General features: G+C 49.4%; 1 protein-coding gene across 1 annotated transcript in view; it reads left to right on the top strand.

Annotated features, from left to right (window-relative positions):
* The first annotated feature begins 8,180 nt into the window (after positions 1-8,180).
* The window catches only part of LOC114053689 (6-phosphofructo-2-kinase/fructose-2,6-bisphosphatase), a 14,525-nt gene continuing 8,265 nt past the window's right edge, over positions 8,181-14,440 (top strand). The window contains exons 1-7 of the mRNA XM_027876808.1: positions 8,181-8,274; positions 10,583-10,708; positions 11,768-11,861; positions 12,252-12,318; positions 12,694-12,768; positions 13,169-13,225; positions 13,993-14,121. Of these exons, the coding sequence (XP_027732609.1) occupies positions 8,181-8,274; positions 10,583-10,708; positions 11,768-11,861; positions 12,252-12,318; positions 12,694-12,768; positions 13,169-13,225; positions 13,993-14,121 (642 nt within the window). The remainder of the gene's footprint in view (positions 8,275-10,582; positions 10,709-11,767; positions 11,862-12,251; positions 12,319-12,693; positions 12,769-13,168; positions 13,226-13,992; positions 14,122-14,440) is intronic.

Here is a 14,440-nt window from a genome sequence, read left to right as displayed (position 1 = left end):
TTCCACACTTTTCATCACACATCCTCATGGTTGCAGAACAATCTTTGAACATTTTCATTACCAACTAATAATGCCTAATACCAGCAATCAAACGAGAAAATGAGAATTAAAATCTCAAAGCATGAAGCTCCAAAATATTTATCTACCTTTTCATTTTAAAATAAACTTTTTGGTAAAACAAAACAAAACAGAAACAGAAACAGAAACAGAAACAGAAACAAAAACAAAAAACCAATCCAAACCTATTTTGGCTTCACGCCCTCTGCCTGACAACTTTTGATAGCAGTTTCAATCCACCAGAGCGTTTCAATCCACCGGAGCATCCCAACCAATCTCCACCATTGGTTTGGAACGACCGGCCTAGGAAAAACAAATGAGAGAGCAGCCCTAAGCAGGGAAGTGGCAGTCACCTCCTCTCTCAACCTTTGTCCTCTTCCCCTTTGATTTTCCTCCCTCTTAATCTGGCCATTTTGAAGACTGTCTCAGCTTGTGGTTCGATTCTGTTTCTCTTTACTCTCCCGGCGTCTTCCCCTATAGATAGAGGTAACTTCCCTCATATCAGGGCCTTGCTTTTGCTCAAACTCTAGGGCGTCGTAAGGGGCATCAAGCGTGGAAGTCTGCTGCTCTGCCTCCAGATACTTTTTTGCAGTATCTGCTTCATCCCAGCAGCCATTTCCCATCCTTCTCTGGCCAGGCTCAGCTGGTTATCTGTGGAGGTAGGAAGGGCATCCTTCTCCCAAGTTTGGAGAGTCAGGGTAAGCACTGAGGAATCCATGTTTTCTGCATTCTTTCATAGAGGGCTACTCCTCCAGAGTATGAGCCTTCTCTTTCTTCTCTGTTCCCCAGATTCTCCGTGGACCTTCGGCCCCATTTTCCACTGGGTGGCATAGTGGATGGAATGCCGGGCCTGGAATCAGGAAGACTCCTCTTCCTGAGTTTAAATCAGACCTCAGAAACTTCCTAGCTGTGTGACCCTGGGCGAGTCGCTTCACCCTGTTTGCCTCAGTTTCCTCAACTGAAAAATGAACTAAAGAAGGAAATGACAAACCACTCCAGTATCTTTGCCAAGAAAACCCCAAATGGAGTCATGAAGAGTCAGAAACAACTGAGCAAAAACAACAAGCCACAATTATAACAAAAGGTGGATTTGTTACTCTGATGATTACCTGAAAAGGAGGTCTTCTTATGCCAGACTTTCATGCCCCCATTCCCTTAGAGAATAGGATTATTCACTGATCCATGTCTCACCTGATTGTCTCAGGTTTTGCTGGTGCTGATGCCCTCATTTGCTTATGTGGAGAAGGCCTGGGGCCTGCTGAGGCTGAGCCCTGTGAATTCCATTGACCCTTGAAGTTGAGGAATGCCTGTCTCACCTCAGAGGTCCCTGTCAATGGTTTCTCTGCCAGCACTGCTTCGATGACCTCACCTGCATGCTCAGCGTCCCCAACCCCTATCTGAATCAGTCCCTGCACACATTGTTCCACCCTGAAGAGGAATTTAACAGGCTTTTCTCTTTCTGCTGTACAGTATTAAAGACAAAATTAGCATAAAGGTCTTGGGACCCACCCTCCACATAACATCTCAGCTAAAGTTTGTATACATTCCTGTCAGGTGGCACCTGGGGGGGGGCGGGGGTCGAGGAGAGTATCCATTGGCACTGCAGCTGTACCCCTCAGTCTCTTGGTCAGTGTCATCACTCTGTCGGGCTGAGGAGCCAGTCTCTGGTCTCCCAGAATTCTTCTCCTTGGGCATGTAATACACATCTAGAGTAAATGCCGATTTGGGGCATATGGTATCTGTCTAGCACAGCGGGGTATGGCCTCAGCCTTACTCGTAGGTGAAAAGGAATTCCCAGATTGAATTATGACATTTAGTCTTTCTATAATAATAAAAACTAACATTTATATAGCTTTTTATTTATATATTTATGTATAATTTTATAAAATAAAAAAATATGTAAATTTACATATTTTCTATGGCACTAAGGTTTACTGGGCACTATGCTAAGTGTTTTGAAATTATCTCATCTGGTCCTCGTAACACTGAGCAGTAGGTCCTATTATTATCCCCATTTTACAGACAAAGGAACTGAGGCAGACAGAGGGGAAGTGACTTGCTCAGGGTCACACAGCTAGTGTCTGAGGCTGAATTTGAATTCAAGTCTTCCTGACTCCAGGTTCAGCACTCTATCCACTGTGCCACCTAGTTGTTTTCTGGTTTCTAGGGAAATAATTTCTAGGTTCAAGCTGCACTTCTGATCGCTATCCCTTAAGAGGGAAGTAGTACCTCAAGCCTTGACTGACTTTCTATCAAATACCAGTTCCACAAAGAACACACATAGAACACATGTTTTGTTGTTATTGTTCTTTAATCGATTTATTGTGTCCAACTCTCCATGACCCCATTTGGGGTTTTCTTGGCAAAGATACTGGAGTGGATTGCCATTTCCTTCTCCAGCTCATTTTACAGATGAGGAAACTGAGGCAAACTGGCCAGCTGTGGAACTCAAAATTTTAAAAAACTAATGTTAAAAATGTTTACATGTAATTGAAAAAAAAATATCTTAAAAAGAAAAAAAAATTCTCTAAATCACTATTGATTAGAGAAATACAAATTAAAACAACTCTGAGGTCATACCTTACACCTATCAGATTGGCTAATATGACAGAAAAGAAAAATGACAAATGTTGGAGGGGATGTGGAAAAACAGAGACCCTAATGCACTGTTGGTGGAATTGTGAACTGATCCAGCCACTCTAGAAAGCAATTTGGAACTATGCCCAAAGGGCTATAAAACTGTGCATACCCTTTGATCCGGCAATACAACTACTAGGTCTCTAGCCCAAAGAGATCAAAGAAAAAGGAAAAGGGCCCACATGTACAAAAATATTGATGGCAGCTCTTTTTGTGGTGGCAAACAATTAGAAATTGAAGGGATGCCCATCAGTTGGGGAATGGCTGAACAAGTTGTGGTATATGATGGAATATGATTGTGCTATAAGAAATGACGAGCAGGATGCTTTCAGAAAAAAAACCTGGAAAGACTTACATGAACTGATGCAAAGTGAAATGAGCAGAACTAGGAAAACATTATACACAGTAACAGCGTTGTTGAACTATGATCAACTGTGAATGACTTAGCTATTCTCAGCAATGTCATAATTCAAGACAATTCCATGATGAATGAAATGCTATCTGCCTCCAGAGGAAGAACTAATGGCATATGAATACAGATTGAAGCATACTTTTCAAAACTTTATTATTATTATTTTTTGGTCTGTGTTTTCTTTTGCAACATGACTAATATGGAAATGTTTTGCATGACTACACATGTATAATCTATATCAAATTGCTTTCCTTCTCAAAGAGGGGTAGGGGAGGGAAAGAGGGAGAAAATTTGGAACTCAAAATGTTAAAAGACAAACGTTAAGAATTTTTGTTTACATGTAATTGAGAAAAAATTTTAAAATTAAGTGAAAAAAGAAAACAATGGGCTACTCTTAAGGAAAAACACAGCAGAACCTTATAAGAATAGGATTGTTTGTTTTTTTTTTTTAACATCCAAGGTTTTTAGGGGAAAAAAAACAGCAAAAAGCCACAGTTTCTTGCAAAATAAGTGACCAGGAGATATTGGTATATTCCTGTGGATGGGCTCCCATATGTAAGGGATGTTGTATGTATGTTGTATTTTCCCCACGTATGTTATGTGTATCCATATTGTTCTGTAAAATGGGGCTTTCAGAGAGATGTGATTTGATATCTCTAGAGGAAAGGAATCAAACTCAAGGGTCTGTGGAATTCAGTGTGGCCAGAACCAGATTAAAATGCAATTGGGAAATGTTTTCTAAGTCAATATGTGACCACTGAGTTTGACATCACGGCTGTAGAGTATCCTCCATCCATCCTTCTCCAAGGAAGACTTTTGATTCCTGCCAGGAGAGGAGGCAAGAGATGTTCTCCCCAGAGAAAGGCTCCAGTTAAATCTATCTGCATGCCAAATAGTGTTAGTCTTGGGGAAGTCATTTCTAGGTTCAAGTTAAGCTCGTGATCACTATCCTGTAACAGGGAAGCAGGAACCCAAGCTATAAATCCAAGGTTAGACTCCCCACCAAATGCCAGTTCCACAAAGAACACACATAGAAAAATAGCAAATAAACCCATTTTTTCAAGGTAATAGCAAACAGAAGTCAGAGAACTGCTCAGATGAGAATGTATCAGACAGCACACAGAGAAAAGGAGCTCTCCAGAATCCCAGCTCTCATTCGAGGAGAAATTGCCTGAAGTCGCTATTGTAGTAAGCTGGAGATAGGGGTGTGATTGAGGTGTTGGCTCTGCTCCGTGTCCTCTCCTTCCTAGAGTCTTTCTCTCCCATCGGAGATCTGAAGAGAGTCTGGAGCCAGAAGACCGAGACCTCACCTCTCCCGAGCTCTTGCCAGTTCCGCACCTCCTGCAGGTGAGGAGCATTTAGTAATCCATCTCCGTCACTTAGGAGAGCTCCATTCACTCTCAGTATCTTCACTTTATAGGTGGGGAAACTGAGGCCTGGAGAAGAGATAGCAAACTTAGAGATCCATCAATTCCAACCCCATAAGTTTACAGATAAGAGAAAGTGAGACCCAGAGAGAAGCAGGGAGCTTAAATCTCATGGACTCCAACCTCCTTCTCTTACAGGCAAGGGAAACTGAATCCCAAAGATAAGGAAAGCCCCACCCCTCCCTCCCTGCCAGAGTCCCTGGATTCCAATCTTTCATTATCTAGACAAGACCTAAAGAGGGAAAGAGAGCTTAAAAAGCCTCAACCCCAAGCTCAGGAAACTGAGGCCTGGTGAGAAGGTGCAAGTGCCAGGCATAGAATGCCATACCTAGCAAGTGTCGGAGTCAAATGTCACACCCATGTCTCCCAGCTCCCCGCATTAGGTGCAGAGACTATGAAGCTGTTGGTCAACATATCTTGTTCTTCTAGCCAGTGAATCCCAATTGAGGGATGAGGGACGGATGTGCGTGTATGGTATGTGTGTGCGTGCATTTGTGTAGTGTGTGTGCATGCGTGTGTGTGTGTGTGTGTGTGCGCGCGCGCGTGTGTGTGTGTGTGTGTGTGTGTGTGTGTGGTTTTATATTCCTTTCTCAAGCTAGGACATGTTTAAAATTAGCTTTGACCTTTGGGAGGGGGGGACTCAGGAGAAAGATTTACGGGCAGTTTTAGCAAGAGCTAGCAACAGCTGATTGCAGCCTAACTGCACCCCCCCCTCCATCGGGCCTCCCCTATCCAAGGGGTGCTTCCCTGGCTCTCCACTCTCCTGGGGGAACAAGCACACAGCAACTTTACCTCATTTTCAAATCGAAAGGCCCCACTGGGGCTGTCTTGAGTGAATTAGCTAAGCCATGGAGGACAGAAGAGGCAAGAGAGCAGGTAAGGCTAGGGGGCATAAAGGCTTGCAAAGGAAGGTGTAGGTGGCTGGGGAGGAGGCAGAAACTGGGCAGAGCTGGGAGGGTGGGTGTCTTTCTCTACCCCCAAGGTTCGGAGAAAGGCTGGTCCCCCAGGGAACCCGAGGGTCATCTGGCCCTCTGAAACACACCAGACTTGGAGTATCCCAGGGTGGCGGTGGGAGGGCAATCTCCAGTGGCGTGACCTTGGGCAAGCCCTTCAGACTCAGTTTCCCCCTACCTGCAGCACCACCTGTTTACCAAGCTGAAGGCATTTGGGGAGCCCTTTTGTTCACTAACTAGACCATTGTAAGTCTAGGTCCTTTGCTTTGGGCCTCCTCTCCCTCTTTTGTGATGTGACAAGGGTTATAGTCAATGATCTTCAGGCCTCAGTTTCTCCCTTTGTAACTCTAGGAGGGTCACACTCTATGAGCTTTAAGTGTCCTTCTAGGTCTGATGTTCTGTGGTTCTAGGTCCCTTTCCCCATCTTAGTCTCTGTTTCCTTTCTCAAGAAATCAAATAAGGAAGCCAGACTCCCTGACCACTAAGCTGCCTCCTTGCCACCATCTGCTCTGACCCTGGGTTGTCCCCTCAGTAAACGGTGGGACTAGATGATCTCTAAGCCAATTAGCATCTTCCTCCACCCCTCAGTCTGTCAAGCAGGAGGGACAGTGTGCGGCAGCCTGAAAGTCAGGAGAGCCAGGACACTGGCTTAACTCCAGGGGCCTGGGAATCCTCAGGCACGGTGTAGCCCCTCTTTGGGCTGCTTTCCTCCTCCATCAAGCAGAAAGAATCACGTGTCTGTTCAGGTGTTTCAGTCGTGTCCGACTCTTCGTGGCCCCATTTGGGGTTTTCTTGGCAGAGACACTGGAGCGGTTTGCCATTTCCTTCCCCAGCTCATTTTACAGATGAGGAAACTGAGGCCAACAGGGTGAAGTGATTTGCCCAGGGTCATACAGCTAGTAAGTGTCTGAAGACCGCTACCTCAACTCTGCCACTCACCAGCCATGTGACCCAGGGTGAGGCCCTTTCCCTCAGAACCTGTTTTCCTTTCTGTGAGCTATATGGAAGAATGTGGCCACCTGAAACATCCGCAGCCCACTGTCAGGGTTCTTGTGAGAAGATGGTGGGGTTCATTGTAAAAGCCCAGGGCGAGTGTCAGCTGTTCCCAATCTCTGCCCTGGGGACATTAGAGAGTTAGTGGTGGGCCAAGAAAGGGATCTGAATTGTTTTCAGATCCTGGAGTTAGGAGGAAAGGAGAGCCGGGGTCTCAGGGAACCACAGGGAAAAGGGATCTATCTAATGCTGGAGAGATGGGAGAGGGAGACAGAGCCAGAGCCAGAGCCAGAGAGAAAGAGACACACAGAGGAGAGACGGCGAAGGAGAGAGACAGAGAGAGAGAGACATGATGGGGGGAGGGAGAAAGACACAGAGACAGAGAGAGGGGAAAAGACAGAGAGAAAGGGAGGGAGAAAGAAAGACGAAGAGAGGGAGGGAGAGAGAAAGAGAAAGAGGAGAGAGAAAGGAGGGAAAGAAAGGGAGGGAGGAGAGAGAGAGAGAGAAAGTAACCAAGCCCCACCCTGCCCCCCTGGGGCTCCAGGCCGAGGCAGGGGTACATACTGAGACCAGCTTTGGCCTTGTGCCCGCTTCTTGGGGGGAATGAAGAGACGAGGTGGGAGGAGGGGAATGGAGCCAGGCTTTCGTGGCTGAGAGGGCAGTGAGGCCCACGGGCCCCACACGTGGGGTGGGAGAGGTTGCTGTGTGGCCTCTCTCTGGGACAGGGACCCATCTGTCCTACTTACAGGCCAATGCTCCCGGAGGAGCCCTGGGCCCGGGGCCAGTGTAGTGCAGTGACCCCGATACTGCCCTAGGCTCCCCATCCAGAGACTCCCCTAACCCCAAGCCTCCTCTTCCTCCTTGCCCACATCAGTAGTGAGCACCAGGACCCTCTCACCTTCTTTCCCTTTCTCCCTCCCCTCCTTCACTGAAACCCTCCATCTCTCTTTGCCTTCTTCTGTTACGATGGCTTTCTGCTCCCTTTATTCCTTCCTTCCTCCTTATATCCCTCTGGGCTTCCCTCCATCTTTCCTTATCTCTGTTCCTCAGTTTCTCCTCCCCTTCTCCCTCTGGCCTTCCTTCCCTCTGTGCCTCAGTCTCCCCATCTGTTCTTCAGTCTCTCAGTGTACTCTGTACCTCCATCCTCCCCTCTTGCCTCTCTCTCCCCTGGGCCTCCCAGGAGGGTACAAAGGGCCATTTCGGAGTGGGAATGGGGGGGTAAGATATTGCCTGGGGCAGCTTCCTCTGAGGGCACCAGCCACCTCTGCCTCTAGGACCCCAGAGGCCATCCTGGTCTCCACCCCCGGAGCAGGGTGTGTGTTGCAGGAGGGAGGGGACTCACTGACACCCAAAGCCCTCTGTCCATTGGCAGCCCTGGAGGGAGAGGGAGGAGGAGGAGAAGAAGGGGCCTGGAGGTTATCGGCCCCATACACAGTTAGGGGACAGGCACTTGGTGGTGGCAGTTCAGAGGCCTCCCTTACTGACCTCTGTCCTGCCGGGGGCCACCAGGGGAAGGACAATATTACAAACATCCCCTCCCCCAGGATCCCTCCCAGCAAAGGCACAGCCCTCTGAACCCTAGCCAAGGCAGTCTAGGACCTTGGAGTAACAGACAGAGGTGGGAAAGTGGAGAGAGAGGGAGAGTGGGAGGGAGCAGAGAGAGAGGGAGGGAGGGAGCAAAGAAAAGGAGGGAGACCCGACATGTCCCAAGAGATGGGGGAACTCACCCAGACCCGGCTACAGAAGATCTGGATTCCCCATACCAGCAGCAGCCGTCTGCAGCGTCGCAGAGGCTGTAAGTGGGGTTGGGGGGGGGGAGCTGGGCCCCCCAGGGGAGTGGCAGGGCTGTAAGTGGGGCTGGGTCCCCAGGGAGGCAGGGGGTGCTGTAAGCAGGCCCTGGGTCCACAGGGGATGGGGGGCTTGTAAGTGGGGCTGGGCCCCCAGCAGGGCTGGGAGGGCTGTAATTGGGGCTGGCAGGGTCAGGATAGGGGCAGCCAGAGACAGCTGAACAGGAGGGGAATCTCCATTTGTTTTTTGGGAGAACTCTTTCTCTCCTTGTGCCTTACTTTCTCAGCCTGCACTTTTCATCTGGGTCTTGGAGGCTGCATCTCTCTCCTTTAGATATTTCTCTATCTCCTTGGGCTATGTTGCTTAGAACATTCTATTTTCCTTCAGAAATTTCCCTTCCCACTTAGAACCTTTCCTTTATTTTTAGAACATTCTATTCTGTCTCTTCTCGTTCACAACATGGCATTTAGGGTTCCCCAAGGCTGCAAATTGGAATTACAGAATATCAGGGTCTCAGACTAGACCCTGTCCTCCAACATGCACACACCCCTTTTATAGAGAGGAAAACCGAGACCCAAAGTGTGGGAGTGACTTGCCGTGGGTCAGCCAGCAAGTAAATAGAGTCGAACTTGAAAGCTGGGAAGGCACTTGCAAATCACCTAGTCCAACATTTGACAGCCAGGGAAACTGAGGTCCAGAGGAGGAAAGGAACTTGCCCAAGGAAACTGAGTCACTCCCTTATGAAGACTGGGAAAGTTTTGTCCCTTCACTGGGAGCCCCTCCCCTCTCTCCCGACTCTCCACCTCCTCTCCCCAGCTGGGGGTTGGGGTGAGGCGAGGTGACGTGTCTTCGTTCAGTCCCTCTAGCTGTGGGAGACAGGTGGTGGTTACACAAAACCACCATGTGGGGCCCTCCCTCCCTCCTTCAGTCCTGTTTCAGAGTGTCCTGTTTCCATTAATGGGAGGACACTGTCCCACTGTCCCAGAACCAAATGTTGCAGGAGGGGGTATCAAAAAGGGACAGAGATTAAAGGAAGGAGATGCCTCAGTGCCCAGGGACATCAAGCAAGCGGAAAATTCATTTGAAATTCAAACTTTCAAACAGGAAAAAAAAAAAAGTTACATGGGGAGGAGGAAGGACATGGAGGAGGAGGCAGGATATGGAGGAGGAGGCAGTGGGAAGGGGGCTAAAGGAGAAGGTCAAGGGCCATAAATATTGTCAAAGAAGAGAGGATAACAGAGCCTGTCCTCGCTCTGGGAGTGCTTCTTTGCCGAGCTTTATGGGCTGGGTCCTGCAAATTCTCTGCAGATAAGGCCACAGCAGCACAGTTATGCCGATGTGGTGACCTTGGAGCAGTCCATTCCTCCTACATTCGTCAAAGGGCCTGCTTCCTCTCCAAAGCCCAGGGGAACTTTACCCCCACCTCTTCAGCTCCCCTTCTCCTAACGTCATTCCCCTCATTCCCCCAATGGCTCCCCAGGCCCGGTCCAGGCTCTCCTGAGGGCAGGCATCCCAATTCCAGCCTGAGCATTTAGCAAATGCCCACCTCGCCCCCAGAGGGAATCGTGGGGGGCGCTGTATAGCACCCTAAAGTCCACCTAGCCCTCTCTTCGAATTTTACAAAAGGGAACCCGAGGATCGGGAAGATGAAGCGTCCCAAGGGACCACTGGAAAAGAGCTGGGGTTTGAACCCAGGCCTTCTGCCTCCCAGTAATGATAGCACACCTGGCTGGAGGCTGAAAGGCTCACCCAGTCCTTTCCTCCTACGCCCAAGCATGATCACTCCCGTTGTAATGGGGAGGAAACGGAGGCTCAGAGGGCTGGCTACCCGTGTCCAGTAAGTAAAGCCTGAGGTGTTTCAGCCTGAGCCTCCCCCGACTTCAAAAGCCTTTCCCCTCCACCCTGCTGGCAGGCTGCTGAGGGGGTAAGTGGACAATCACCACCACATAGGCCGAGACACCCTGGAGCTAGGGAAAAGAGGGCCAGCAGTAGTCAGGGGATGGGATCATGCCTTCCTTTCTCAATGCCTTCTCCCTAGTCCCAAACCATCTTGGTGAACGGCTCCATTAGCTCCGCCATCTTTACATTTTTCTTGGGTATTTTGCCCAGGTCTGTCCTATGCCCCACCATAAGCTACCTTGCACTCCACCTTCTACGGTCTCCGATTCCCCAGCCCTAGCCCCACCCTTGGCTTCATTAGGTCATATGCTCCAGGAGGGCAAGGATTGGGTGGGGGAGGGGGAGTGGCACCAAGCATCTTCCCAAGCATATAGGAGCAACTTACTGAATGTCTGTCAATTTGAATTGAATTTCAGCATCCATTCCTCAGTTCACCAACTCCCCGACGATGGTGATCATGGTGGGGCTGCCCGCACGGGGCAAGACCTATATCTCTACCAAGCTTACCAGGTACCTCAACTGGATTGGGACCCCAACCAAAGGTACGTACAGCCTTCCGGCCAAGGAAGCTCCCCATCAGAAGGAAGAGGTTCCCCGTCCCCAGGATCCCCGAGTTAGTGGCTTCCCTCATCCCCACCTAGTGGCCTCAGGGGATCCTAGCACTGGACGGGACCTTCCAGAGATGAGAAGGCAGATGCCAAGGTCACCCAGGTAGTAAGAAGGAGAACTCGGGTCCTGAGACTTTCAGACATACACGATCATTCTGAGACTCCAATAAAGACACAGTAACGTTTGGGCCAAAGCGCGTGGCTTTGAGTTTTTCCCAGGTATCCCAAGTAGCTGAACTCAGGTTCTGTGACTCCAAGGCAATGCAGGGTCCCCCCCTCAGATAGAGGCTTGAAAGATTGAGGCTCTGTGTTTGCCTTTGTGTCTCCAGTGTCTTGCATGTAGTAGGCATTTAATAAATGCTCAGTGAATTAAACGTAGCTATGAACCTATGTCCTGATCCAAGCACGTGACCCCAAGTGTCCAGGATAAGGGGGGGGGTTGTCAAGCACCCACCCTCTTTGCTAGTCAGACCGCACATGCTGGGAAGAGCCTTGGGAGCAGGATCATAGCCAAAGGGGGCAGACTAGGGTCATACAAGGATCCACTGAAGGAACTGAAGGCATTTAGCCTCAAGAAGAGAACATTTGGGGGCAATGGGACAAGTGGCAAAAGAAGGAGATTGTGGCTGGATGTCAAGAAAACCTTCCTCCCTTGGCTCGGGTTCTGTCCCCTTCAGACAACTGAGGCCAGCTCTCCTCTCCTCCCTGAGGCTTTTCTCCTCCGGGGGAAATATCCCCATTTCCTTCCACAGGGGCACAAATAGCATGAATCCGTTCCCTGGATATGCTGCCTATTGTGGTCCCCAGAACGAAATGCCATGCAGACTCCTTCTATGGTCCTTCCCACCTTTAATGATCCCGGACCCCTCCCTAGAGAAGAAAAGAAGGCATGGCACTGAGAGAAATCACCACACCCCTGAGCCCCTTATGCCCCTAAGGTCAATGGGCCAAACTCACCCACTCAAAGCTGCTTTCTCCCAACTCTCTATTTAGTGTTCAATTTAGGCCAGTACCGCCGAGAGGCCGTCCAATACAAGAACTATGAGTTCTTTCGGCCGGATAACAAGGAAGCCCTGGTCATCCGAAAGTGAGTAGTCTTACTTCGTTCATGGGCCTTCCTTTCCTTACCCCTTCCCTCTTCTCCGTCCTACCAGCCTTCTCTTATCTGTTCACTCTCCTTCCACCCCCAGTAGGCCTCCTGCCCCTGCCTCTGCCCCCTCTGCTAATCCAGACTTGACCTGACCTCCAGGAGGCTCTAAGCCCAAACTAATCTCCTGCTCATCTGACCACCCATGACAACCTTTAGCATTTGGCTTCTGACCCCTTCCTCTTCCCTACCATGGCTTCCCCTTTCCCTACCACCCCCATCACCTTCCCTCTCTCTGTGTCTCTGTCTCTCTCCTCTCTCCATTTCTCTCTTTCTCCCTCCTCCATCACCTCCATCAGACCCCTTCTCTCTCTGTTTGTCCTTTCTCAGGCAGTGCGCACTGGCGGCCCTGAAGGATGTCCATGATTACCTTGGCCGTGAGGAAGGACACGTAGCGGTAAATTGACCTAAGGGTCTCTCTGTGCTGGGTCAGAATGGCCAAGCATCAGAGCTGGGAGACCCCATTAAGTCATCTGGGGCAATCTGGATAATGTCACAGAGGAGACAAATGGGGGGAGGCCCAAAGAGGGGTGAGAAACCATCCAAGCTCACACATAGGTCCTGCACACAAGCACTTACACGGCAGAGCCTCTGGCCTTGAACCCGGGCCTTCCCTTTCTCAGTGACATCCAAAGAGCAGGGCACACAGGAATCTTACACTTGCCTGTCCTGTCAGCCAAGGCCCAATTCCAGTCCCATCTTCTTGTCTCCTCCTCCTCTTCCAGGAAGTCCTCCCCATTCAGCCTAGCCCTAAACTATCTTCTGTCTCTAGGTTTTTGATGCCACCAATACTACTAGGGAAAGACGGTCACTCATTCTGCAGTTCGCCAAGGAGCATGGCTACAAGGTAAAATAACTCTCATTCAGGGCCGACTTAACTTTTCTCTCGTGCACACTTCTAAAGCACCCTGTGTTCTGCTCCTCCCTCTCTCCAGACTGCCACAAATAGAGGCAAAGAGAGAGAGAGCCATGAGGGGAAAGGGCCATGAGCAATCATAGAGTCCAAACCCTTCATTTTCATGATGGGGAAACTGAGGTTAGGAGGGGGCAAGAGATTTGCCCAGAATCACATAGCAGAACTTCTGTGTGGGTGTCCCGAACCCTCGTCCAGGTTGTAGCCAGATATCTCAGCAAGATTTCCATCTCAAATGGGTCATTTTTTAAGTTTACAGGGAATTTCATGAGCTCATATTTACATGCCAGGCCCCTAAGGGAAACTGAGGACCTCCTCTCTTGTCGCCTTGCAGGTTTTCTTCATTGAGTCCATCTGTGATGACCCACACATCATTGCTGAGAACATCACAGTAAGAGAGCCCCACTCTGGCATAACGCCTGTCCTAGCCCTCCCAAGCTCGACCTAAGGACCAATTTCCCCATTGCATGGCCACCTCTTTTGGGGAGCCGGCCCTCCAACCCCTTACTGTGCTCTGGTCTGAGGAGGAGGAAGGCAAGTCCCACAAAGTGAAAACAACCCATGATTAAGAGCTGGAAAGGGCCTTGGAGAGCCTCCTTTTCCATATTCATATTCCTTTCCATAAATGGGGGAACTGAGGCCCACAGAGGGAAGTGACATTGACCCAAAGTTATATAGAAAGGGAAAGCTGGATCACAGTGGGCCATCCTCCTCCCTGGAAAGGGATTATATGACCTCAGCCCAGACTGTTCATGTTCAGGAGTGTGGAAGACATCTATTAAATCAATCTTCCATCTTTCTATCTTTCTTTCTCTCTGAATCTCTCTGTCTCTCTGTCTCTCCCTTCCTCCCTCCCTCTCTGTGTCTCTCTGTCTCTATCTCTCTCCCCCTCTCCGTCTTTGTCTGTCTCTCCTCTCTTCCTCCCTTTCTTCTCTCCCTCTCTCTGTTTCCCTCCCTCCCTCTCTCTCTCTCTCTCTTCCCTCCCTCCCTATCTCTGACTCTTTCTGTCTCTCTGTCTCTCCTCTGTCTCTCTTCCTCCCTCTTTCCCTCCCTCTCTCTCACTGTCTCTCCTTCTTCTCCCTCTCTCTCTCCCTCTTCCCTCCCTCCCTCCCTCTCTCTCACTGTCTCTCTGTCTCTGTCTGTCTGTCTCTCTCTCAGCAAGTCAAGCTGAGCAGCCCCGATTACAAAGACTGTGACCGGGAGAAGGTAGTGGAAGACTTTCTGAAGAGAATCGAATGCTATGAGATGAATTACCAGCCCATCGATGAGGAGCTAGACAGGTCCGAGGCCCAGGAGAACTTGGGAGGGGGGAGGGGGGACAGGCTGAGAAAGGGAGATGTCCTTGAAGGAACAGAGAAAGGAAGTTGGCTTTAGATTGATATCAGAGAAAGAGGCCTGGAAGGGAGTGAATGAAGGAAGGAAGAAAGGATTGTAAAGGACTGAGTAAAAAAAAAAAAAGGATAAATGAAGAAAGGTTTGAAAGGAATGAGTGAAGGAATAGCTGAGAAAGTAACAGAATGAGTGAATGGGGGAATAAAAGAGGGAGGGAAGGAAAGGCTGCATGGAAGAATGGTATAAGTGGAGGAATGAATGAGGGAAGAAAAAA

Source organism: Vombatus ursinus, unplaced genomic scaffold (assembly GCF_900497805.2).
Source record: "Vombatus ursinus unplaced genomic scaffold, bare-nosed wombat genome assembly UNPS02004179.1, whole genome shotgun sequence".
NCBI classification, from domain to species: Eukaryota; Metazoa; Chordata; class Mammalia; order Diprotodontia; family Vombatidae; genus Vombatus; species Vombatus ursinus.
Note: the sequence above shows the minus strand (reverse complement) of the source record. Positions and strands in the feature narration are given on the sequence as shown.